This window comes from Pezoporus occidentalis, unplaced genomic scaffold (assembly GCF_034315485.1).
Source record: "Pezoporus occidentalis ecotype Australia unplaced genomic scaffold, CSIRO_AGI_Poc_V1 ctg232, whole genome shotgun sequence".
In the NCBI taxonomy this organism is placed as follows: Eukaryota; Metazoa; Chordata; class Aves; order Psittaciformes; family Psittacidae; genus Pezoporus; species Pezoporus occidentalis.
In genome coordinates, this window is record NW_026914201.1 from 120,923 (window position 1) to 146,995 (window position 26,073).

At 36.3% G+C, this 26,073-nt stretch overlaps 1 protein-coding gene across 6 annotated transcripts in view; it reads left to right on the top strand.

Moving 5' to 3' along the window:
- PAM (peptidylglycine alpha-amidating monooxygenase) overlaps positions 1 to 26,073 on the top strand; it is a 66,095-nt gene that overhangs the window by 1,501 nt on the left and 38,521 nt on the right. For all 6 annotated transcript variants that reach the window (XM_062621719.1, XM_062621723.1, XM_062621720.1 and 3 more), the window contains exons 2-11: positions 195 to 315; positions 2,273 to 2,330; positions 5,029 to 5,116; positions 11,710 to 11,795; positions 13,522 to 13,605; positions 21,766 to 21,814; positions 22,306 to 22,373; positions 23,880 to 23,960; positions 24,073 to 24,149; positions 24,437 to 24,540. In XM_062621719.1, the coding sequence (XP_062477703.1) occupies positions 195 to 315; positions 2,273 to 2,330; positions 5,029 to 5,116; positions 11,710 to 11,795; positions 13,522 to 13,605; positions 21,766 to 21,814; positions 22,306 to 22,373; positions 23,880 to 23,960; positions 24,073 to 24,149; positions 24,437 to 24,540 (816 nt within the window). The remainder of the gene's footprint in view (positions 1 to 194; positions 316 to 2,272; positions 2,331 to 5,028; positions 5,117 to 11,709; positions 11,796 to 13,521; positions 13,606 to 21,765; positions 21,815 to 22,305; positions 22,374 to 23,879; positions 23,961 to 24,072; positions 24,150 to 24,436; positions 24,541 to 26,073) is intronic.

Below are 26,073 nucleotides of genomic sequence, written 5' to 3' on the forward strand. Positions count from 1 at the left end.
GTCTGTGTGATTGCTCAGAGGAACTGTCTCAGTAAATGCTTGGTAACTTAAGCTCGTGAAGGAGTGAAATTTCCACATCACTCCTGGAGCTCCTTAGCATTGTCAAACTTCCCTGCTAGTTCTCAAGACCCTGCTTTTTAGAAAGACATAACAAAAGTCAGTATTTTTAAAAGTCTTTCCTGCTTCATTTTAAGGTACAAAGACACTACCAGATCTTTTTCCAGTGAATGCCTTGGAAGTGACCAGCCAGTAATTTCACTTGGTCTGTCAGATTTTGCATTGGACATTCGCATGCCTGGTGTGACACCTAAGCAGGTGAGAGAAATGCAGTTTTTCTTTTTTGTACTTACTTTTTTTTTATATATAACCTTGGAAAATAAAGCCTTGCCTACAGTATAATTCACATAAAATGAATTAAAACCCACCAGCAAGGTAACGTTTATAGACATGTATGTATGTCCAGAAAAAAGTAAGAAACAGAAAAGTAATCTCAAATGAGAGAAGAATCTTTGCATGTGATTAATTGTATTTTTGAAATTTTGGTTTCATAAACTGAAATGCTGAAGTTTATTAAAACTAGGAATATGAGTTTTATTAAAGTGAAATATTTCCAGCTGCGCTAGTAAGTCATACATTTATTTGGAGTTGCAGTTTACACCGAATCTCAAATGAGGCCTTAGTGAAATGAGTTCAGTTAAAATTAACACTGCTGCAACTTTGGCAAGCGCAGAAGACAACTGGAAAGTATTTCATAAGGGTAACACTTTTGACCCAGTATTTCAAGCCCCTAAAATACTCCAGGAAAGCTACTATAAACAAGTCATAATAGTATATTCTCTCACGTTAGAAATTGCTTCTACTGAGCCGAGTGAGTGAAAATGAAGACGATAGTTAAGATTTTTAACATTAGCATTTTTAAGATTCACCGAAAAGTCTGAGATTCTACTGTCATCTTCACATGTAGCTTCATTAAGCAAGATAAACAATTATTATTAAAGGTTGTTTTTTTTTTTGCAGGGAAGCAATGCAGGGAGTTACATATATCATTAAGAGCCCCTGTGTCTCTTCCAGAGGGCTGCAGATGCTTGTAAAGAGCAGGATATTGTGCTGCAGTAGATGGTGATTCATTGTTGCAGATAACACTTTTAAAAATACTGAAGGGAAAATGAGGTTTTCTGTTCTTGGGGAGCAGCCCTCTGGAACTTGTAATTTATAGTGTCATTCCAGTGAGTGTAAAACACAAATATAGTTTCTACTAGATCTTATTTGTCTGCAGCAAAGTATTAAACTTATAATTCAGAAAGAGTGAGAAGTACTCTCAGTTCATCCACGTGCATGTTTGTAATTGTTTTATTGATTTTACCTGAGGAGCCATTAGTTGAAGAACTAGGAAACAGGTATGAAGGAGTAGGTCACTTCAGATTCCTTGGTGGTATGCACACCTGACAGTCACATTTTTTATTGAGAATCATAGCAAGCTAACAGAAAGATGTGTAACAGAACTACCCAGGTCTTTCGTTTACAATTTATGAGCCGTGTGACCTGTGGTAGAGGTACAGTCAGCAGATTTATCTAATGTAAGAATTTTTCTGGGGGCTCTGAAGCCATTGGTTGTTTAGTCAAAGAATGTCTCCAAGCTAGAAAAAGAAAGGGAACTTCTGAAATAGTACTGCTGCTGAGTTGAGTTCTTCCATAGCATCACTGTAGGCAACTGTATTTAATTTACTTTTCCAAGGTCCTCGATGCTTTAGCTTCCCGGGTAATTCTTGTGGAAAACAGATACTGAAAATCAATCTCTTTGAATACTAAGAAGTCTAACCATCTGCATGTGTTCCATGAAATTGAGATAAATTTTTGGTAATACCAGTAAGGTTGTACCTAGATTATGAGCATTCGCATTGTTGTTCTGGAATGATTACTACAGGAATCATTTAATTCTTTTAAAGTAGGGGCATACAGCTAACATACAGCTTAAACTATGTAAAAATATATACCTGGTTCATGGAGGAAACATGTACATGTTTTCAAACAGGAGGAGGAGGGAAAAGAAACCCCAAATATTTAGCATGTGGGGAGTGGGCAGTGTTTGTAAACGACTGCAAATTAATTCAGTGCTAAGGCTTATAAATAGATAATCTTTATCTATTAGTTTGTTCAGTAGTCCCTCATTCATCTTCAGAAAGCATAGTGAATTTCGATGCTTTGTTTCCATTTCTTTCATTCTAAATATTCCAGATTTAAAGGTAATATCTGTTCTTTGGTCTTTTAATAGTCCGATACCTACCTCTGCATGTCAGTTCCCCTGCCAATGGATGATGAAGCTTATGTAGGTGAGTTTTGGTTGACTGGAAAAACCTAAGCAAGTCGTTTTGAAGAACCTCAGCATTTTCTGTTACTTTTTTGTTTGAATTACATTGACTTAATCTTTGCCTGTCACAAGTTTCCAGAATGCTTTCATCATAGCTAAAGCACAAACAAGCTAGAGACACCTGCTTAGAGTCAAGATAACACACTGTTTCTGGAGAGATTCATGAGTAACAGTAGTTAAGAAACTGCATGCAGATGCCTTTGGCAATCAGTACCAAACAGTCCCATTTGTAAAATATTGGCTTTCTGTCTCTAGCTGGATACTTAATTCTGCTCCAGTGAGCAGACCGTTTATTTACCTCCTGGTACAGGCTGTAAATCCTTTGCACTTACAGTCAGTGTTGGCTGCAGTAAGATTTTACTTATCTGAGGGAATAAACAAAGCCAGCCAAATCCTCTCCCCTCCATTGGCTTTCTTTTAATGTCATGGTGCACAAATAGAAGGAAACGCTATTGTAATAGCATGCAAATGCTCTGATCATATAGATCAGCAAACAACACCATCTGTTTGGCAAGTCAAAGTACCTCAAAGGTACTTCTGTTTTGTCTTGCTCATGAGCATACAGTTAGTTGTTCAGGTAGAGAGAAGGCTTTTTGGTGTAACTGAACATAGCTTCACCATCAGAACATGCTAGAAACTAAAATAAAACAATGAGGAGTTAAAATGTCTGTATCTTTCCTCCTTTACTCTCTTGTTGTGTTTTAGAATATCTGCACTTACAAGAAATATGGTGGGAATCCTATGTAGTTTTTGTTGTAGTGTGTTGTGAGACTATTGTCCCCTATGGATTTCCTTTTGGAAATCCTTCAGAAACAGAATGTTGTGTTTAGATTTTCATGTATTATAGTATCTAAAAAAATTGAGTAAATTTTCTTCGGTGCTTCCTCTGTATTTATTTTGTAAAGAAGTCAGAATCTGACCTGCCATCTTGGCTGTGAGTTTGATACCAGAAAGGAACATGAGCATTAAAAGAGAGTGAGTGTTCATTGTCTAATAAACTATATCTGCTGTGCAATGTGTGCAATAGACTGTTCTGCTTTCATGTGATTCATAGAAAGATACACTACTAACTTGCTGGGTAAGCACTTTTTATTTAGTACTTCACTGAGTTGCAAACTTGCATAGTTCTATTTCTTATTAGATTCCTGCACATTTAGTTCTGTCATTTCGTGTTTACATGTGTTAAAGCCACATAAATTTTCAGTGGTGTATGTGTTTAGAAGGACCTACTAAAAGAATTTGCGTAAAAGTGGTATTTATGCAGTCTCAATGTGAATCATGCAAGGCAGCCTATTTTTTCTCTGAAGACTGGGAAACCTTTAGGGTTTAAGTGTTTACATGTTCTGCACCAGATTTTCATAGGATTTGGTAACCTTCCCAGTGATCGCTGTGCTTGAGTACATTTCATTAGAAAGTATAATAAAATTTGATTGCTTGATGAGCAAATTTAAAAAAATAATAAAATCAAAACCTGTTCTGTGAACATAAAGTTTGCCCATGATAGCATTGTTTACAGCCAACGGTTAATTTTAGCAACACACCTTTTGCTTCTATGAAATGAAATGGCTGTGAGATTAATGTTTAAATGATCTTGATGAGTGAGATTAATATATAATTTTTCAAGAAAATGCCATTCCAGTTACATTTTAAAAACATATTGTGGTTTTGATCTTCCACCTTATGCTTGATTAATGTTTATGAATGAGTAGCCAAACTAGAAACTAGATTGAGTCTTTAATGGCGCAGGTGTTGATAAAAAAATTTTTCACTATGGTGAGCTGTAGTGGTAGATAAAGGGTGCTCTGAAATTCCAGACACTTACAAGAATTGAGTCTAACAGCAAGCCACTCAGCCAAGAAATATCAAGTTTGTAAGTATAACACCCAGTTTGTCATCTTCACCCTCATGTTCATTCACATGGGTGACTAGTAAATAAATGTGTCTTTTTCTTACTGACTCATAGTGAGTCCCTATCTATCAGATTGTGGTGTATGAATGAGATGGAGCCTATTAAGTTCAGCAACACAAATTGAAATAATTGGATGATTTATTACTTTTTTTGTCCGTACGTGACTCTGAGACACTATGGGTTTGTTACTCTAATATGGCATATATTAACTTCCCTATTACCAAGTAATGACAATTTCACTGTGTTGAAGGCCTCTAATGTTTCCTTAATATGCCAAACTGTGGACACTGTTATGTTGATAAATTTCTTCAAAGTTCATTCCTTTATAGGAAAGAAAGAATATTAACTATATCATTGCGTTGTTATTTATGAAGATGAACTTAGAATATTATTTTTTTTTTATACATTGCTTAACTAGACACTGTTAATATTAAACTGATGCCATGTTCTCTTCATTTATGTTTCTCCTGGAGTTCCTAATTTAAAGTAGTACTTGATCAGGAAAGTAAATCAGATTTTATTTAGATTGGTATCAATACCAAAACTGTTACTGTTTTAGCTTGGGAGACAAGCTGTTGAACGGGAATATAAGGACAGCTTGTAAGTGGAAAGCAGAAGGTAAATGAATGCGTGGGCACATGCATGCCTATTTCTAGTATTACAGAGAAAAAATGGTACAAAATGCTCTTGCTTATGTCACTTCTGGTGAAAATAAGGATAGATTATTTGTTATTACCATTTTGTTTTTCAGTTGACTTTAAGCCTCATGCCAGCATGGACACTGTCCATCACATGTTGCTCTTTGGATGTAATGAACCCAGTTCTACTGAAAATTACTGGTAAGAGTTACAGTTTGCCTTTGTTATTTTAGCTAAGTTTTCATGTGTTATTTGCTTCTACATAAACTCTTTCCTGTGTCACAATTTTTTGATAAATTAGAAAAATTTAGAATGAAGAAGAACTGCATAACATTCTGAGTTTTCCACGCTTAAAGATGTTAAGTTTTCTTTTTAACTAACTACTCTGTAAAGTGGAGAAAAAGATGTGTTTTCTTATTCTTCATGATTAACTGTCTCCGAGGAGGAGACAGAAGCTGTAGAAGGCAGGGTACAATTGGATACCAATAAATCTAGGTTTCTTGTATAGCTGGCTGCTTTTAGTGTATGAAGAAGTGTTCTATTAGGTGTCTGGAAAGAAACTGGGTAAAGAGTAAGCTGAAGAACGTTTTCTGTCAAGTGGTTTGGTGGTAGACTTGCCTTTCAAAACGAGGGCAGAGGGAACCTTTCAATGCCACTAGAATAAGTGTAGGGAACTAGAGTGAAGAGAGTGAAAGAAGGTGGAAATGAATGGTCTGTCCGGTAATTTTGTAAGTTTTTTCCAGGTTTTCAATAAAAAAGAGATTTTGCTGACCCTGCAAAGCTTGTGATTTACTCTGCTCTGTGGAACAATTTTAATTTTTATTTTCTGGTCAGGTTGCATAATCACAATTTAACTTTTAAGTATTTACCAAAAAGGTAACTAGTGCTGTAGGTTACAGCTAATAGGTATAGCATAATGTATTTTCCACAGAAAACAAAACAAAACAAAACAAAAATATTAATTTAGCATTTCAAATATTGTCTGCATGTTTTTGGAGATGATTTGAGTAATATTTTAAGCATACAACAAACATTCATCAAAAGTTTTATCTCCCTTCTATCTACCAACCAACAATTTTAATAAAGAAAATGTTGCAATCTTGTCCTGCAAGAAAAGCAGACACTTAAAAAGTTCCGACAGAAGTAAAACTGTGAAAGCACAGAATTTCTATTAATTTCTTTTCCCAGCAGTTTTTAATGTGTTCTTTCTATTGTATCTTAAATGTCACAATGTACTATTTGAATAGTTTAATATGAAAAATACAGCAACATAAAATGGTTCCCGTTGTGGCCTCTTAAAACCCGTTTACATCTTGAGTGTCCTAATTAAAACTGAGTAGATTTTACTTGTAGTTTCTTGGGTTTATATGTCTGGAAGTAGTTTTGTTGGAGCCTTGAAATAATCCATATGTGATAGAAAAGTATTGTTACAGGTTGATCAGACTGTATAATCTTTCTTCTTGGAGAGGAACTATGGTCCAGCAGAAGAGCACCAGTGGCAGCTAATGTTGCTTTTGGTTTTGATTGCTGTACTTAACATCTGCCTGTCAAATGATGAAGTATGTAATTAGTTGTGGTGGTTTGATGTTGGATGTCACGTGCCCACCAGGCTGCTCTGTCGCTCCCCTCCTCAGCTGGGCAGGGGGCAGAAAATAAGATGGAAAAAAAATTGTGGTTCATGATAAAAGCATCTTAATAAAGCAAAAGCAAAGGTTATGCATGAAAGCAGAGAAAAACAAAAGATTTATTCTCTACTTCCCATCAGCTGGCAATCTCCAGCCACTTTCCTGGAAGTAGGGTGCCAGTATGCGTAGTGATTGCTTCACAAGACAAATGTCATCATAGCGAATGACCCGTTATCCCCTTTCTCTTAGCTTTATATGCTGAGCAGACATTGTGATATGAAATATCCCTTTGGTAGCTTTGGTCAGCTGTCCTGGCTGTGTCCTCTCTGAAGATCTTGCCCACCCTTAGCCTACTGTTAAGGGGGAATGTTGGACAGACAGCCTTGATGTTGTGCAGGCACTGCTCAGAAGTAGCCAAAACACTGGCATGTTAAATGACACCTTGCTAGCTACCAAAACACATCAAAACACATCACTGTGAAGGCTGCTGTGGGGAAGAATTAACTCCAGCTCAGCCAGATCCAATACAATAGTGTTGCATTTAAATATACTTCCAGTTTATCAGATGCAGGTTTTAATTAAATCTTGCTGTTTTTTTTCTGTGTGTAGTTCCTGAACTGCAGTATTTGCTTTACATTCTCAAAATAAAAGCTTTTCATGCTGTGTCTCATAATCTTGCATCCTTGTTGCTGCAACAGTTTGGAGCATTTCATCTTGCTCTGCCCATGGCTATCTGAAAGGACAGAAAGATGATCATGTCTGTTCTACATAAAGGAGGTTTTAGACATCTGCATTTATGCCTGTTTGACATACTTACATAAGCTCGTATAAATGCCCCTTTGTTATGTATCCATGTGTGTATATAATTAGTATATATGTGTGTAGATATACGTGTGTTTACATCTGTATGTGTATATCTGTAAATGTCTTTGTTGTAAACATGTTCATTTAAATGTTCAGATATGTAGAAACTGTGACATATATTTGTAAGTCATTGCAGAGAGTACATACAATTTGAAAACAAGTCTTTTCCTACTGGTTTACATATGCTAGAGTCTTTCAGCCACTAGCACTAATTTTGTTCTGATGACTGTGTGTTAACGATAAGACATGTTCAGGTTTTTTTTTTTTTATTATTATTATTTGTTATTTTTGTTACCTGCAGAGTAATAAGTGATGACTTCACTTGCTCTTCCATCTCCTAGGGACAGAATGACTGAGAACTGACATCTGAGGACACCACTGTAAATCTTGTTTAGCAAGGATCATTCCCTTATAGTTTACATGATGAACATTTTTACATAGCCAGCTTTTATTCAATTAAGGTATACTATAATGGTTTTTTTGCCTTATTGTAGTTTCTTCGCTGAAATTCTGGGCAGCATTACTCAGATGGTTTGTAATCAGTTGTAAGAGCATTGAAATGTACTAGCTCAAGAACTATTTTTCATGCCATCGTGGGCTAGGTGTATTATGAAAAAATAGGCCTTTAGGAGCAGTCAGAATGCAAGGGCAAAATTGATTTCCCTGAGGCATGAAGTTTCATTCAGGCCAGTTTTGAATGTGGAAAAATGGGAGGGGGAAGATACAGCATCCAGATAACTCTTCTTGGGATTCACTGCCCTGTGCCCTTAGCACTGCCGAGGCAGAATCTACAATGCTACTCTGGCGTGGTGGCTTTTCTGGTGACTTGATGCTGCTCATGCAAATGCTCCTGGCCATCTGAAAGGCTCTTGGACAGTGTCTAATGGGGAACAGAGGTGTTTCTCCCTTCTTGAAATACCCAGGCCTTTCCACAGAAATAAAGTAGGATTCTAGGGCTCATTTGCCCAGGTTGCTCTCAGTGCACAAAAAAAAAAATGTATAGCTGCTTCTGTTTCTTGATCATAATAGCCCTAAGAGCAGTTTGTCAACTACGACAAGTTTTGCCTGAGCTGATAAACTGTGCTGAAATCAAAGTAGCATGCCTGAGCTGATTCATCAGAAGTTTGGATTCTCCATAGATAGTCAAAAATGCACTTGAATGATTTAAAAGAAAACACTGAATTATTCAGAACTTCTGAGTCTTCTAGCAAGACAGGTCTCGCACTGCATCAAACCTAACACTGAAATGAGCTCTCTTGAAAAAGGTGATTCATAGATATAGCCTTTATTTTGGGATTAGGCAAGGCAGCTTGAAATAGTTACCTAATTGAAATAAATGTATTAAGTACAGGTTGTAGGTAACCAGCTGCTGCTCGCAGGAGAGCATGTTTTTGAAAGCTTTTGACATCAGTAGTTCAGTAAAGGTTGCAAAAGATGTCAAGACTGGTTCAGTGAAATACTTGTATTTGACTGCTTAGAGGAGAGTGAAAACAGTGTAAAAATTATGAGTGTAGTTTCTTACCATTGTCACTGCCCCAGAATGTTCTGCACCATTAAGCTCAAGAAATAAAAATGATTTTTCTCACTCAGTCATCTCAATTATCTTTCTTTACAACTCTTGGTTAGAATCAAGAAGTTGAGTGTAATAGACAAAGAAGTAAACAGAAAATTATTTGTTGTCTTAATCAAGGCAGATATCCTAAGTCTTGCTCACATAGTGAATTATTTTGCTTTTTTAATTGTTCAAAACCTCAGTGCCATTAAAAGCTCCTGAACTTACCCAAAATTGAGCCTTTACCAAAAATTACAAAAACTGGGCCTGTGGAAGGTCCAGGGCAGTTTATAAAAAAACAAATATATGAGAAGCAGTCAGTCATCTCTGTTTCCACACTTTCCCCTACTCCCTTGACAGCCACATTTTGGTCACAGTCAAAACTAATTGTTAGTGCAGTACTGTGTACTATGCAGTTATAATCCATTTTTAAGGTATTCTGTGCTACTCATTCTGCTTCGAATCTCATTATTTTTTTCCATGTAAAGAAGCAATGAATTTCAGTGATTGTTTATTTTTTGTTTGTACATGTATACTTTTTACTACCTTTCTGCTTTTAAATCTGTTCATCAGTTATCTTAACTCTTCTTTGTGGTCCTCTCTGGGTTTGTTTTTTTCTGAAAACTTGCTGTTTCAAAAGCAGCATTGATGGCTACATTTGAGGGTTGACCATTTTTAAAGCATAATGAAAGAGTAATGTATTTATCTTTCTTCACTGAAGTATTCATCAGCCAACATTTCAGGAGGAAACAGCCTATGCACTTTTTTTACCTAGCTTATGTGATCCTAAAAAATACTGTGGCATAAACAAGGGCTAGCTGGCCCAGAATGTGGTGGTAAAACTGCAGCTGTGCTTGTGGTTTCTGCTGTTGTTCCTCCTAACCAGTCTCTTCATTCAATACATTTCCAAACCAAGTAGTTCAATACCTGGTTAGATCCCTTTGGGTTTTTTTAGATTGTAGCAGTTGAAAGCTGTGCAATTTTTACCTGCAGCTGCACGGGTCATTACTGGTGAGACATTTCACTTAATCTTTAAATGAGTTTTGCTTGTCCACTGGGACGTGTTTGAAGGGGAAAATGACCAAACTACTAGCTGTGAAGGTCTAGATGTGTTATGAGCAACATTAATGAAAACAAAAAAAGTGGCACATTCCATTTTCTCTTGGTGGTCTGATGATTATGGCAATGCTTTCCGTTAGAGGAAAACACAGCAGGTATGTTGCAGTAAGGCTCCCTGGGATCCCAGAAATTCATAATGTTCCACAGAGGTGGTTTTCCATATGTGCCAGAAAAAACGATTATTCCTGGGACAGCACCTGGAGAGCATCATCATCATTTATTCTGGAAGGTAGCAGATATGGCTCATTCATCCTCAACAGAAATGTTACTGAACCTACATCCACTAAAAGTCCTGATCTTTTATGTTTTTATGCTCCTCCTCACGCTGTGTGAGACTATTTTTCCCAGGATTTAAAGTGACTGAAACTGCTCTTTATGTATAAAAGTGTTTTTCCAGGTCTTTCCCAGGTCTGCCAGGTTTTACCAGCAGCAGTAAACAGAGGAGGTAAACCATTTTGGTTTGCATTGAAGTCTTTGCATGGGTATCAGCCTGCTTGGATTAGTTGGTGTAGTCTGAATAGTTTGAGGTTGAGGCTTTCTAGGTGTCATACTAAGTGTGCTGCACCTGCAGAATTACTTTCACACTGTGCTCAGTGGCACAATGCTCTGCCAGTGAAGAAGGTACAAATACACTCTAAATAGCCCTTTCCTCTAATAGAGGATTGAGAAGTGCTTCTGCGTGGGTGTTTGGAAACAAGGGATCCTTGTTTGTTTATATCATCCTGTAACCTACACCTACATGTAGCAGTCTTGGCTGTGGTCCAGGTACATTATGTTGTCTGTACAACTGTTTCTGACTGGCCTTTTGCAGATCTGGTAGTGTCTGTGCTTCAGGTTTATCAGTTTTTGCAGGTTCAAGGTGTCTAGAACTCAAGATTTTTTGGGAGTTTTTCACATTCCACCCTTAGGGTTGCCTGCAAGGCATTGCAGAGGCTAAGGACAACTCTGGAGCTCTCAGTTACTGTAAATATTTGTGACATGTGGTCTTTGTTTGTTTGTTTATGTGAGTATGTGTGATTTTTCTGTTTATGGAAAGCAATTAGTTGTGCAATGGAATAAAATTAATTTAAAGCAGTGAACTTGCTTTAAGTACAGGGAAGAAGAGTGTGAGTGCTTCCTACCAGCTGGTCCATATATAGCTGCTTTTTTTTGTCAGTAATTTTTCAATGAATTTTAAATATCAATTCTGACTTAAAACTTTGATGTCTTGTGTGTTTCTTTCTGCTTTGCGCACAAGTCCAGTCCCTCTGCGTAAAAGTAGCAGCCATTGTCATTTTTTGGCACTTGAGCTAATACTGCTAGATATTTTTATATGGTTCATTCTCACAAAGGGTTCCATTATTTATTTTCATCACTAACTGCTAGTTTGATAGGGACTACCACAAATCTCTATAGTTTTGGACCTGTTTACCTAATGCTATCATAAGGCAGAGGGGAGGGAAAAACCAAAAGAAGAAGGAGGATCTAATGATATCTGAGAAAGCAGCCTACATTGAAAGGGCTTAATCATCATACATCCAAAAACTCTTCAATAGGTCTTAAAATTAGTGGTTTTGCATGTAATTCACCTGTCCTTTCTGATTTAAGAATTAAAAAATCATGTACTGTTTTGTTTTCTTCCCTCATGTTTTTAGGGACTGTGATGAAGGAACATGCAAAGACAAATCTAATATTTTGTATGCTTGGGCAAGAAATGCTCCACCCACCAGGCTACCCGAAGGTACTGTGTCTTTAACGTGAAGTTCTTGTGTGCCAGGGGCAAGGGAGAGAAGAGGATGTTGAAATAAGCACCTGGCATATACAGGAACCTTGTATAATTTTTTCATTATGGTTAGTCGAAACTGTATAAACATCAACCTCATATACTATAAATAAACTAGCTAAAATACTTGGGTTTGGTTTTTTCTTCATCGTGTTTGCTATAATATTATGGGTTTCAGTAGGGGGGAAGAAAGGGGGGAAGAAAGGCTAAGGTAGAAATAATGGTCATAATATAATGCTTTATTTTTATATAGCATTAGTCTTGCATTTCCTACTGTATGTTATTGGAAGGATACTATTTATGTTTCAGTAGCACACAAACTGCATTAAAATATTTTTGTGTGTTTTGGGAAAGCTCAAACAAGTTCAATCTAAATATTGATTTTTTTTCTGTGTCTTAAGTATGCTTGACATCTTTATGTGTTTTTCATTTCTTCATGCTTTGATGTGCTTGAGCAACATGTTTACTTACCCATTTTGTTGTATGATAGATGGTTTTGCTGAATTCTGTCAGAATTTTTTTAAGCTACTTGTAGTGGTATGTCTAGAAGATAGAGGTTGTTCTTTCTAATAAATGCTAAGAGTCCTAGAAATACCTATCATCTATGCAGCCTTGGTCTGAAAAGACTGAATTATACAAATTTTTTATTTGATCTTTTTTATTGCCTCTTCATAACTGGGAGCAGTGCACCTCATGAAGAGGTTTATTTTTAGTAATCAGTTTATACACTTACCAGCACAAGTGTTATTTGATTTGGTGATCAGAATGTCAAGTAAAAAAATAATTTTGCTTGGAGGATTCTATGAAAGCTTTGCTATTAAACACCAGCTAGTAGTAATTTTCTTGTCTCTAAACTGTCCATAAATACAAAGTTTGTGGAGAGGGTTGGTAATGATTCTACATTTATATGCAGAGTCTGCGGTCCGATTTATAAGCAGGTTTTGCTGTGGGCAGTTGGATCCAGTAACCAAATAAGAAGAAATTTCTTTCTCTGCTTCTTTTGAAGAGCGTTCACTGTAGAATCAGTTCTTAGAAATTCTGTTGGTGATATTTCACAATTTTGTTATTTCAAGTTAATTCTTAATTCAGTTTTCTTCTGTTCCTGTGCTTACTTCTGTCAACAAGTAACATAGCTTCATAATTTCCTCCAGATTTTTTCTGCATACAATACTAATTTACATAATTAATGTAAAAGAATACTTTACTGCAGATCTTTATATGTTTTCATTCTCAGTATGTTATTAGTAAGTCAGCGTTAATCAGTTTTTGCCATTCACAGGTTGCATGAGAAATGAGAGTTCTACCAAATCCTACAAAGATAGCAGAACTTGATAATTTAATTAAAAAAAAAAAACAAACCAAATGTATAGTGTGTTTATATACATATATATATCTCAAATCTGTATTCACATTCTTAGATTGAGAGAATCCTTTGCTTAAAGCAGATATCTGCTCATTAATACCCAAGTTACAGTCTTAGCTTCTTAGTCTATTTGGGAACACGTCTTGTGGTGGTCGTTCTCCCAGTTTTCAGGACAATGTTTTCTTCACTGTTGTCTCAGTGAAATTTTTTACCCCTTCACTCAAAGCCATTACAGCGATTTATGTTTTTAGGTATGGTCAGCAGTGGTGAACCATCTTACGCTTTATTGCTTCTGAAAACAATGCATTTTCCTTCTCTTAGGTGTTGGATTCAGAGTTGGAGGAGAAACAGGTGGTAGATTTTTTGTGCTCCAGGTGCACTATGGAGATATTAGTGCATTTAGAGGTATGTATTTTGGAAATTTGTTCTGTAAGTTATATCAGTTAAAGCATTGAAAATATTTACATTACCTGTAGAAAAGAACTTTCTTGTGAGTGTCACTCACAAAGGTAAAGATCAGTAAGCACACTTGTAATAAAGTTTACCTATTAACTTGACTTCTTTATAAACTTGCTCTATCTCTGTAAATATTTAAAAATGGAACATTTTTTTTTCCTTAAAAAAATATAAAGCAAATGACTTAAGGAAGAAGCAATAATTTGAAGTGTGGGGAGAAGCTTGTTTTTCCCTGTATAATTCAGTTTTTTGAATTCAGTTTTCTTCAAGAAAGTTGAAACTAGTAACTGTGAACACCCTTAACCTGTCACCTTACTTGAGTAGCTGGTGAGAAAGATGACATGCAGGGACCAGTCACACTGTCTATGTTTGGAAAAAGTTGTAACTAGCAGATGGTGTCTTTTCATCTTAAAAAAGAAATAAACACTCATTTTAAGCATGGTATTATGCTTGTGTTGTCAATGAGTGTTTCACACAACCGCAGAATGGCTAAGGTTGAAGGGACATCTTGAAGTTGTCTCATCCATCTTCCACCCGCTGAAGAAGGGCAACCAACAGACAGTTGCAGTTAGCTTTTGGATATCTCCAGAAGTGCCTGTGCCCATCCTCAGTCATCCTCAAAGTGAAAAAAAAGAAGGAGCCTCCTGTATCTCAGTTTGTGCTCATTTCCTCTGGTCCTGTCACTGGACACCACTAAAAAAGAGCCTGGCTATGTCTTCTTTACACCCTCCCTGCAGGATTTGTTTGTACATGGGTAAGATTCTTCCTTGCACAAGTCCATCTCTTCTCCAGGCTGAACATTTCCAGCTGTCTCCGCTTACGAGAGACGCTTCAGTCCCCTCATCATCTTGATGGCCCTTCCTTGGACTCCCCAGTACATCCATGTCTCTCTCGTACTGGGGAGTCCAGGCCTGGACCCAGCACTCCAAGTGTGGCCTCACCACCTCAGAGAGGCATCACCTCCCCTGACCTGCTGGCAGTGGTTTGGCTGAGGACACTCTTAGGGTTTTTTGCAGCAAGGGCATATCACTGGCTCGTCTTCAGCCTGGTGTCCACCAGGACCCCCAGATCCATTTCTGCCAAGCTGCTTTCCAGCTGGGCTGCACCCAGCATGTTCTGGTGCCTGCGGTTGTTCCTCCCCTGATGCAAGACTTTGCACTTCCCCTTGTTGAACTGCATGAGGTTCTTCTGGGACCATTTCTCCAGCCTGTCCAGGTCCCTCTGGATGACAGCACAATCCTCTGGGGTATCAGCACATCTTCTCAGTTTGGTGTCCTGTGCAAACTTGCTGAGGGTAAACTCTGTCCTGTCATCCATGTCATTAATGAAGATGTTCAACAGGAGTGGGCACAGTATTGACCCCTGGGGTACACTGCTAGTTACCATCTTCCAATTAGACATTGCACCACTGATCACCACTCTCTGGGCCTAACCATTCGGCCAGTTTTCAGTCTACCTCATTGTCTGCTCATCTGGCCCATACATTATAATATTGGTTTACTGAAATTTGGATTTCATTAATACATATTGAGGTATTGATTATCTGTGACTTTGGGGGACAAGTTTGATTGCATTTATTTATTTATTTACTTATTTATTTATCTTTCATGTTGTGCTTTGTTCTTTAAACCTGAATTGTCTTGTTTTGACATCTTTGAGATGCATGAATTGTTATTTCCACTCTCTGAATCACATCCTGTGTGGTGGTTCTGGGTTAAGGCTTGTCTGGCCTTCAAGAACAAAAAAACCTGCAGGTCATCATTCTCTTCAAACCCAGTTGTGGTGCATTACTGTGTAGGATTTAAACAAGAATGTGAAGATCCTCATGGGCTAAGTGATAATATGTTGGACTTGAAAGAAGGGAGGAAAAGTAAGCTGGGTAATAGCAAAAATATAAAGGAGCAATATGTATTACACCAATAGTTTGAGCTATGCTTACGGCCTCCTAACCCTTCTGTGGTACCATGGTAAATGATCAACATGTTGTAATTGGTTTGGACAAAGAAATTAGCCTGTTGCTGGTATCTTCTGGGTGCCATGCAGCCTTTCTACCATATACCACTGGCAAGGTTTCAGCAATACTCAAGATTTTTCAGCAGCACTGTCTGAAGTTGAAGGTATGGTTTCTTACCATGATTTAAACATAAAATGTAGCATGAAGGCGTTTATGGTGATGAGAAGGAAGAAGAGAAGGAGAATGAAGGAATAAACTGAGGGTGCCAGCACTGTTTAAGTGGAGCACAAATGCAAATGTGTGCAACTGAAGTTGACAGAATTTATTTTCATGGGAGAATTCAGATGGATCATTACAGCCAGTGATATTGTTTGCCTGCTAAAATCACAAATAATTGAAGCTAAAAACCTCTATAGAGAGCTTGATAGTTGAAAGGCTGCTCTTCATTATTGCTTGGGGACAGTGAGAGTTCTCACTGTCATTTTTGCTCTTAAGTAAAAAAACTAACAAAACAGAAACAAATGAGATGAGTACCCTCTGTTGCATATTAGTTGAGGATGTATTTGGAAAGTTTTATTAATAAATTAACTTGGTAGTCAAAACTTAGTTTTACAGCAACACTTTTCTTATTTTTTTTGCCTAGAATATCTGTGCAGGGCTTAGAATAATCAGTGTTACAGATATAAACCTGAAAAATTCTGAAAGTTTAAGAAGTGTGGACTGTAATATAGGAGATACTTATTTCATGTGCTCTTTCAAAGGTTAAAGAGTATGGCAGGATGCCTTCTGTTTTATTTCAGGGCCTTTTACTTGATAATCCGATATATTATTTTTAAAATGAAAAATAATTACCTTATTTTGAGTACTGGATGCCATGTGCTTCTCTTTGATAACCAGAAGGCTTAACATTGGTGCCTTGAGTAAAATTAATTCTGCATACTCCTGAATATTCATGTCTATGAGACGTTGTGATTTCCTTTCAGGAAATCAGTCATCTGTGACCTGTATGAGGTATTTGCTAGAAAAATTATACCACATCAGGATCAACATTTGTTCACCTCTTTTCTATTTGGAAAGCTGTGAAAATGGCACCAGGGAGTCTGTGCTTGCATTTTGTTTTTCACAGAATAAAGGTAGAGTTTCATTTTCATTTTACTAGACTTTTGAAAACAATTTTGCTGAGATTCTGGATGAGTGAGCAGATTAGCAGGAGCAAGCACCTTGACTCTCATGAAAAGAACCTGACTCAGCTAGTCTTCTTTTATGTATTAAATACTGAAAGCAGCATAATGAATTGGTCCCTTTTTTTACCAAGACTTCAAGTTAAATTTTGTGCTACATGGCTTTGTCTTTTTAAATATAACTGGTGTAAAATTAATTCCCAGTGGGCATTAGCTTTGGAATTGCCTTGCTCAGAGGTTGTGCTCCATCTTTGAGTCTGCTTCTAATTTTAATGAAGCAAAGCCAATTCTGACACCATATATGGATATTCTGGTACAAATCAAAGGGCTGACTTTGAAATAACAAGGGGTTTGGAACTTCATAAGAAAAGAAAAGGACCATTCTGCTACAGTGAAAGCTTTTAAGTATTCTAGTAGCCACGTATAAGTACTGTATTATTTCTATTAAGTATTAGAAATAGAGCAATGAAAAAAATGAATAAAGGGTTTGAACATCGTGCCCTGTAATTTATATTACATGTACCCAGAGTGCAAAAAAAAAGGCAAAAAAAAAGCTTTTGAGAAGTATTTATTTTTCTAAGTAAAAAACCACGCAGAATTTTAAGTATCTAGGAAGCCCTAGAAGTCTCAGCTTCCATGTCAGATTATCATACATGTGACTAAAGAGATAGACAGACTGGCAGGAAGCCTGTTGCACTTGGATTGGAAGTTTTATCGAAATCAGCCTACAGAAAGAGCATTTATTTTTAGGATAATTTGGCTTCTCCTCAGTTATGAGTGTTCCATTTGACAAACTATTTCTAGTATTTCATATATTTCTCCTAGAAAACAGGATTTAGGAGGAGCAGCACAGGTCATTCTTTTTAACTAATTTAAGTGTTTAACATACAGTATTGATTTTGGATTACAGAGGTAAATAAAATCAGGGAATATTTAATATGATTGTGTTATATTTGCACACCACACAAAACACAGTCATAAGCATACCTTGTAGTTTCATCTGGGTTGGAAACTGCCTTGACAATTGGCTTTCACAGATCCTGTTCCTGAGGTATATAAAGACGCTTTTCCCAGTCTTTGCCAGCTGGCAAGTAGTAACTAGTAACTTGTCTCAGAGCAGTGCGTATTTGCTGAATACCTGAAACAAAGAAATCAAAATAATTCCAGTCAGCTGGACTGCCAGACTTGAAAGGAATCTTTAAGATTTTCATGGAGTCACATACTAAACTAGGTTGGATGCCATTGGCCTTCTTGGCTGCCTGGACACAAGCTGGCTTATGCTCAGCAACATCAGTCAGCACCTCCAGGCCCCGGTACCGAGCCCTGAGTTGCCAACCACATGTGAGTGACACCATTTACCACCACTCTTTGTACTTTGCCATCCAGCCATTTCTTTGAAGAATACACTTTTCCAGCCCATGAGCAGCCAGTTTCTCCAGGAGGATTCTGTGGGAGAGTGTCAGATGTTTTACTAAAGTCCAGATAGACAATGTCTGCTGTATTTCCCTCCTCAGCCAGGTGGGTCACCTTCTGCTTGGTTTGTGCATTAAGGATATTTTTGCTTCAGTCACACAGTAAAGTTTCGAAAGAGTTTGCATGGGGAAAAAGCATGGCCTCACTGCAGTCAGCATTCTTGGATGGACGGTTCAGCAGGTTTCAGTCTTTCAAGGAGGTCAGCTGTAGAGTAGAAGCAAGGAAACAGCATTTCAGTCATATTTCTGTAACTGTTAGAAAAAAGTTTAGCTCACTCATGGCTACATATAACCGTAGACGAAATTATAATATGGTGCAAGAATTTCTTAGAAGCCTACACCAATGTATGTCTGTTAGTTTACTCTGGACACAGCACTGGAGATCAGAAGTTGATTTGTTTCTCCTGATAATAGAATCATAGAATAGTCAGGGTTGGAAAGGACCTTAAGATCATCTAGTTCCAACCCCCCCTGCCACGAGCAAGGACACCTCATACTAAACAATGTCACCCAAGGCTCATATAATAATATGAATAATATGATTGCCTTGTATAGTTGCAATGATAAATTTCCCACTGTCTTCAATTCATTTTGAAATTACTCAATTTAGATTTAAATAATGAAATTTTTTTCAGTAGTCTGAAAATTTAAATAGTGTGAAAACACTTTAAAACTGGCAAACTGAAATATATTGGAGTAATTTCCTTCCTCTCACAGTGCTGTTTTAAAAGAAAGACTCAATGACACAGTAAGGGTTATATTTTTCAAACACAGCTAATATTTGGCATATGTTAGGTTTGGGTTTGTTGTTTTGGGATAGTTTTTCAACAGTGTTTAAAAGATAGGGCGATGATATTCTCAACCGCAAATTGCAAAACTGAGAGAAACAAAACTATTGATTGCATTTTAAATTTTAAAATTTTAAATGACATTAGGTAATAAAATGTTCTGAGGAAGCAAGCATTTCCCAACTTCCATTAAAATTTATGTAGTGCAAACTCTCTAACAGCATTAAACTGATAAAGCTGAATTCTGCATCACCTGTGTTGTATGAATAGCCAAAAATTTAGTCAAAAAATTGGTTTCAAACAAGGATTGTGGAGCAAAAGAGACTTCACAAAGACTTGTATTGAGATTGTAATGAAGCTTCCTACAGTGAAGAGTAGAGGAGGATGAACAGTATATACGTATCTTGAACATTTTTCTAAAACCATGGACAAAGAATTGAATTTCTTTCTCTTGAATGTTTTCCAACCATTTCCCTACTTTTGTCCTCATAACTTAGTCCTTGAGGTGCTTTTCAATTCATGACTTGGCCTTTTGGAAGCAACATTTGTTATCTGTAATTGAAAACTAGTGCTTATTCTGGCATGGCATAACTTCAGTTTTTCTTCCTGTCTTTAGCCAGTGCTGACCATATCTTGACTTTGAGTTTTTCCCTTATCTACTATAGCTTAGTCTTTTATTTGGTCTTGTCACTTCTCTCTCTCCCTCAACCTTTTTCTTTACATCTCTTCCACCTCTCTACTTACTTACCATGTGATGAATGTGGGTTTTTTTGCTATTTTTTATTTTTCATTTTTAACAAGTAACTTTAAAAAAAAACAAAACCAAAGACATTTTAAGGCTATTTTTTATATCTGTTTTAATGACTGGACTTTAAATTGGAGAATTTTTAGCTTTAATTTTATTTTAATTTTTCAGTGGCTACTATTTTTCTGTACAAACATGGGTGTTTGCATAAAAATTATACATAGGATTGTGTGCTATTGTAATGAAAATATCTTCTACAATATATTGTTTTGGTTTTTTTTTAAAAACAGAAAATATGGATGGTACAGCAGCACAGTGGCTGACTGACTGGTTTTGCATTTTTATACCTATGCATAGTCTTAAAATACTTCTAGTATAATTACAAGTGAATTTGTTATTACGGTGCCATACCCATATTCAATCCTTTATGCAGAATATAGGTACCAAACTCTCTGAGTTTTGGGCAATATAAAGACCATCAGCAATCCCATCTATGTTGAATGGATATGCTTCTGTTTCTGGATCACCAAATGAATTTTCAGCTACTTTTCTTCTGATTCATCACTCTTGGTTTCAAGAATTCTCATGAGGCATGCTTTCCAAACATTCAGTGCATCTGCAGTACTTAGTAGTCCACCCACTAGTGTAGAGTCAAAGAGCGACTGTTGTAATTTTTCTTTCACGTATATAGTGAAGACTTTCCTTCTCGTCGTCGTCATTTGTAAAAGTACAACTGTGATTTATTGATTCAATTTTTTAAATACAGAAGTGTTTGTTGGGACGCACAGAGCTGGAGAAACTTAAGAATTCTCAGATGCCATGATGATCACTGTGAGAACCTAGTGAAACTGGGGTAGCAATTTTTTCACTTGCCTAACATATGCACTAATTTATACATTTTGTAAAAACAGTAGGTTTCTACTTAGTGAACATATTGGAATTAAATTCTAGTGTTAATGGTGGTAAAACCCAAACTTAGTTTATCCTTTAATAATGAAATGTGGTGTGACTAAAATACCTAATGTTTGAAAAACTAAACTGGTATTTTTTAACCTGGAAAGGCTCTGTTTTGTCCCACTCTAGTTACTACCCTTTCTTCTGTTCAAATGCAATGTTGTTTTCAGTTCTGAACCTAGCTGCTGATGGAAGAAAATCTCTCCCAAGTTATCGCTTGTCAGCAGACCCATGGCTACTGTGTTCTCTTTCTTACCTGAAGCATATATTGTTAGAGGGTATTTTTTCGGCAATTTCTGTTTACCTGCTTTGGCGTTACATCTGTCTTCTAACTAGAGCTGTTTTGGTATAACCGTAAGAAAGGGAACTTCTTGGAAAAAAAATTAAGTTTGAACTTCCAGATCACCAACTAAAACAGAGTAACTTTCAAGTCTTTAGTATATTTAAATTAAAATGTCAAACACATTAAATAATGCTGGTACAGTACATTAACGAATTAACTTGTTTTACTGTCCTTCTGGGATGTCCAGTGTTGAACAGAGCTGCTCTCTGTATTGGTATCTCAAAATCACCTGGTGATTTTATTGCAAGTATTTCTGGCTGGTTTGTTATTAATGGCTGAAACCATTACTTTTCCACAAATTTTTAATTTTTCTAGCTTTTCTCAAAATAGATTTGTTTGAAGCAAACCAGCTTTTTCTGCTGTTGTAAAAATGATGCTGTTTCGTCTCACAGATGCTATTTCATAAAGATCTATATTATCTAATGCCAAAAAAACGGTTTTTCATCCACTACTTTCTTTCTTTATTAGGATTTTGCTGCAAATGCAGCATTGCGTTCAGATTTCTGCAAGTTTGGGTGATGTTTTCATAGTATGAAATTCTACTGCAAACAATAAGATTAAAACTTATTTTGTCTTCTGGTATTCTTTATACGGCAGAATAATGTTACTAGTATGTAATAATTTTGTATGGGTTCAGTTGTAAATGATTAAACCTTTTTGTGACTTGTACAGACAAACACAAGGACTGCTCTGGTGTAACTTTACATCTGACGCATCAGAAGTAAGTATTTCTGAAAATACTTAAATGTTACAATTTTTTTTCATTGGAACAGAAGACATGGAAAGGCCTCCTTTAGATTCCTTTGAAAACATGTAAAATAAAAATAATACAGACATCACAATATTAAGAATTTTGAATCTATGTGTCATTTGTTGGCAAAAATTTTTGTTTCTGCTAAGAAACTTGATGAAATAGGGCTATCAGTACTGAGTTAATCCAGTTTAAGGACTTCATATTTAGAAATCTGGGACATGAATTGTGTAGGTGGTCATGTTGTTTTTCACATGTTTTGTAGATGCTTTAAAATTTGTAGCTTGTATGAAAAACAGTAAGGAAAGGGAAGTGCTGTGTTTCAGCTGCTTTCTCAGTAGACCAGTTTCAGACATAGTTTATTTAGAAATTAGTGGTGGTAAATGGTACTGCATATTGTGTCACTTGCAGTCATGTTTTGAAAAGGACTTGATTAGCACAGCTTGAGTTTTGAATTGCAGGCAGCCTTTGATTGCCGGAATGTATCTTATGATGTCTGTGAACACTGTAATACCGCCAGGCGAGAAAGGTGAGTTGTAATTCTACAAAGCGATTATGTAATTTTAGCATCTGGTTTATTTTTACTGCTTATTGCCTAAGAAAATGTAGCAGAGACTCACTGTATTGTAGATGGACAAATTAAACAAATGATGACAAAAATAGTTATAATTCTAAAATTATATCATATTTTCTGATAACTACATCAGCAAAAGTGATCAGTGTTGTAGAAGACAGTGTACAGAACAATAATGATCTGTGCAATACATTTCTAGAAATCTTATGAGTATTTAATTTTTGTCTTCAAAAAAGAGCACTATTCATTTTTTTATTCACTCCATCTCACAAAAAAAAAAAAAAACGGAAAAAAAAAAAAAAAAAAAAAAAGAAAACACCATACAATCTTTTGGACTGTTATTCTTAAGTATTTGCCAATCATGCTATTTGTGGTTTACCAAGAGTTCAGTTTTAATAAATTAATTTCTACCAGTAAGGAACTGTTCCTTAAAGAATTTATTCATATGTTCCTACGCGGTTAAAAGGTCAAAATGCTGAAAAAACACTGTACAACAATGTTCCCAAACAAATCCTACTCAATGGATTTTACCTGAGGCTCAGCTTGTATAGTCCCAATAGCATTTCTTGAAGCTAGCACGGAATGTTTTGTTTTAAGGAGTTTGAGCACTGACTCTGTATTTGCCTATGATAAACTGGCATTCTTAATAAGATATGTGAGAACACCATTCTTCCCATTTGCAGTTAGCTGCCTAAATAGGATGAGGTGGTCAAATGCCCAGTTGACTTCAACTGTTAAGTGACTTCAGCCACTTGAAATGTTTTTCAATTTGAATTGAAGCTTAACAGAATTTGCTCTTCAATATGAAAACATCAAAAGAAACCACCCTCCTTATCCCCCCTAAAAGATATTTGATCATTGCAGATACTTACTTTTTCAGTTGAAGGGGGGAGGGAAAGGGAAATAAGATTCTGTGCCTGCTCAATCAAACTTGCAGTTCTGCAGAAGATCATGAAGTTTTTTATAAAAGGAAGAATGCAGCCAGTCTCTCTGGTTGCATTTATCTCAGCCAGCCAGTCTCAGAGAGGCACCAGCGAAAGTATTCTCTGTAGGCTCCTAACACTAGTATAGTGCTAAGTATAGCACTTCTCTGCCAAAGTCTGCATCTAACCCTAAATCTTTAGAACTGGGCCTAGAACTATAAGATCTTACAATCAAGACTTAATTATAAATTGTATAATTTTAGAATGATACCAGTTTATTTTCATTTTCTCTAGAGTAGACTGTTTACCATAGCTATGTTTATTTTAAGTGTTCCTCTTTTAAGTGTTACATAGTCTATAAGCGTGTTACTTTGTTAGATAGCAGCAGCATATGCTGGAAAAAATACTACTAAGTTTCAGTCCCATTTTTTATGTACATCATCACAGAAGGTCTTTTTCAAGTGACTGAAGTACCTTAGTGTACCTTTTCTCTAATAATTAATGTGGTTTTTTTCTTTGTTTATTGCTATCATAACAGCTGTTGATGCAGACATTGCCTGCCATTACAAAAGGTTTCCAATGCACCTTTTTGCCTACAGAGTTCATACACACAGATTAGGTAAGAGTTTTATTGCAACATGGGAATACCAAATGCTTAACAGAAAAATACTGACACTACAGCATATTTTTTTTAGATGTCTCTTGTTCACATACATATTGGTATGTTATAGGTAAAGTAGTGAGTGGATACAGAGTGAGAAATGGTCAATGGACATTGATTGGTAGACAGAGTCCACAACTACCACAGGTTGGTTGTTTTTTTTAATTCTAACTATAAGTTTTGATTATCTTTATTTAAAACCAGGAAGATGAATTGACAGTCATGTACGCATAGATATACCTCATGGTGTTTCCAGTGGTACATGTTGTGCCAGTAGAAAATGAATATTGCCCAGCATTATCATGGTTACATTACAATGCACAACCATCCTGAAGTTACCTTTCAGATGTGTAGCAGTTATTCTTGTGTGTGGGTGTTGATGTAAATAATATGAGATGCTTTTACTGATTAGGGTGACTCACCCTCTCTTTCAGGCATTTTATCCAGTAGAACGTCCTGTGGAAGTTAGCTATGATGATACCCTAGCAGCTAGATGTGTTTTCAGTGGTGAAGGCAGAACTACAGAGACGCACATAGGGTAAATTTTCTCTGCTCCATGTCATTGGTTATGTTTAGAAATATACTTGTTTCATGTCTCCTTTCAGAATAATTCTAATTGTTAAATTCTGCCAGAATGTTCTGTTTTGCTATCTAGTCTGCTAGATATTTAACTCTACATAACATTCATTGCCCTCACTTTGGTGGAGTGTTCAGAAGCCATGCTACCAAGTACCTTACTCAGATGTTGGGCTGATGTACACTTAAAGGAGTCATCAAGTCTAAAAAAATTTTAGTAGGCTGAAGTTACTGACTGTTTAAGGCAAAACAATAAAGCGTCACAATTTCTCTTCATTATTTCAGAAGAAAATTAATGGAAATTTATAAAATTCTGATAAATTTTGAGCCATCATAAAATCTGACTTTAAAAATGTGAACTAATATATGAGTTACCATTATTTCAATATACAAATATACATGCTTTTGTCAAAACAAAGAAAGCCATAAATGACTAATAATGATCAATAGGAAAACCTGAACTGTGTTTGTCAGTTGAAGATGACAGGCAGAGTTCTGTAAGATGAAGTTGACAAATGTAACTATAAAAATAGATGCAATATTAAAAAAAAATATTGTCATAAGTGGATTCAGTTCTTTGCACTAGAGTTTGCTGCATATATGAAGAATGAAGATACTCTGCAGAACAATCTCTCTGTTCTGGAAGTATGTGCTGCAGAACCCCAAGGGATTAGACATTTAACGCACTGAGCACCCCAATATTGCATTTCAGTAGAGAGATTAAATTTGTTCATGAAACAGAGTTTCTCAGGAGTTCAGATATCTAATAGAAGGATTCTGAGTTTTCTGTGAATTTACTAAAACTGTTGTTGATGGAGTTTGTTTTTTTCTTTTTTTTTTTAACTGTAAATACTTAAAAGGACAAACTTTGTATTTTTTAGACACAGTAACTTGTCAGGTGAACCAGAGTTTATGTGGGTTCCACATCTCCTTTTCTACTAGAGTTTTAAAAAGGAAGCAATTATAGTAACAGATACTGGGAGGCCAACAGTGAAGTTAATGCTTTCTAACCGGAGCTTGCCCAGTCAGAGTCTAATTTTTCTGGTCTCCAAGGGATGCTAAATTTTCAATGCATGGAAAAATACCAGTTCCCCTCTGAAATACTCTATTTTCCCATGTTCCCCATATCTCCCCTCTGGCTGGTGTCATTAATGTTGCTATGGTGAGTAAATGAATGCTGCAGGATGCTGCTGGAAAAGTCAGCACTGACATCTTTTGCAAACAGCTAATAAGCCACCCCCGTAACTTTTTATGAATGCAGACTCAGTGGTTAATTGTGAAAGCTAATTAAAAAATGTGAATGTAAAAGCCTTTATTTTGCAAACCTTTCTTTACAGCTCCAGCTTATTCCATTCTCAGAATTGTAGCTGTAAATAACATACATCAACCATAAGGCAGAGGAAAAAAGCAGGAACAGATCACAGTTGCAGAGAGGCCCTGTGTTGTCTGTGTCACAAAGGAATATTTTTCAGAAGAAAATTTTTCTCATAGCAGC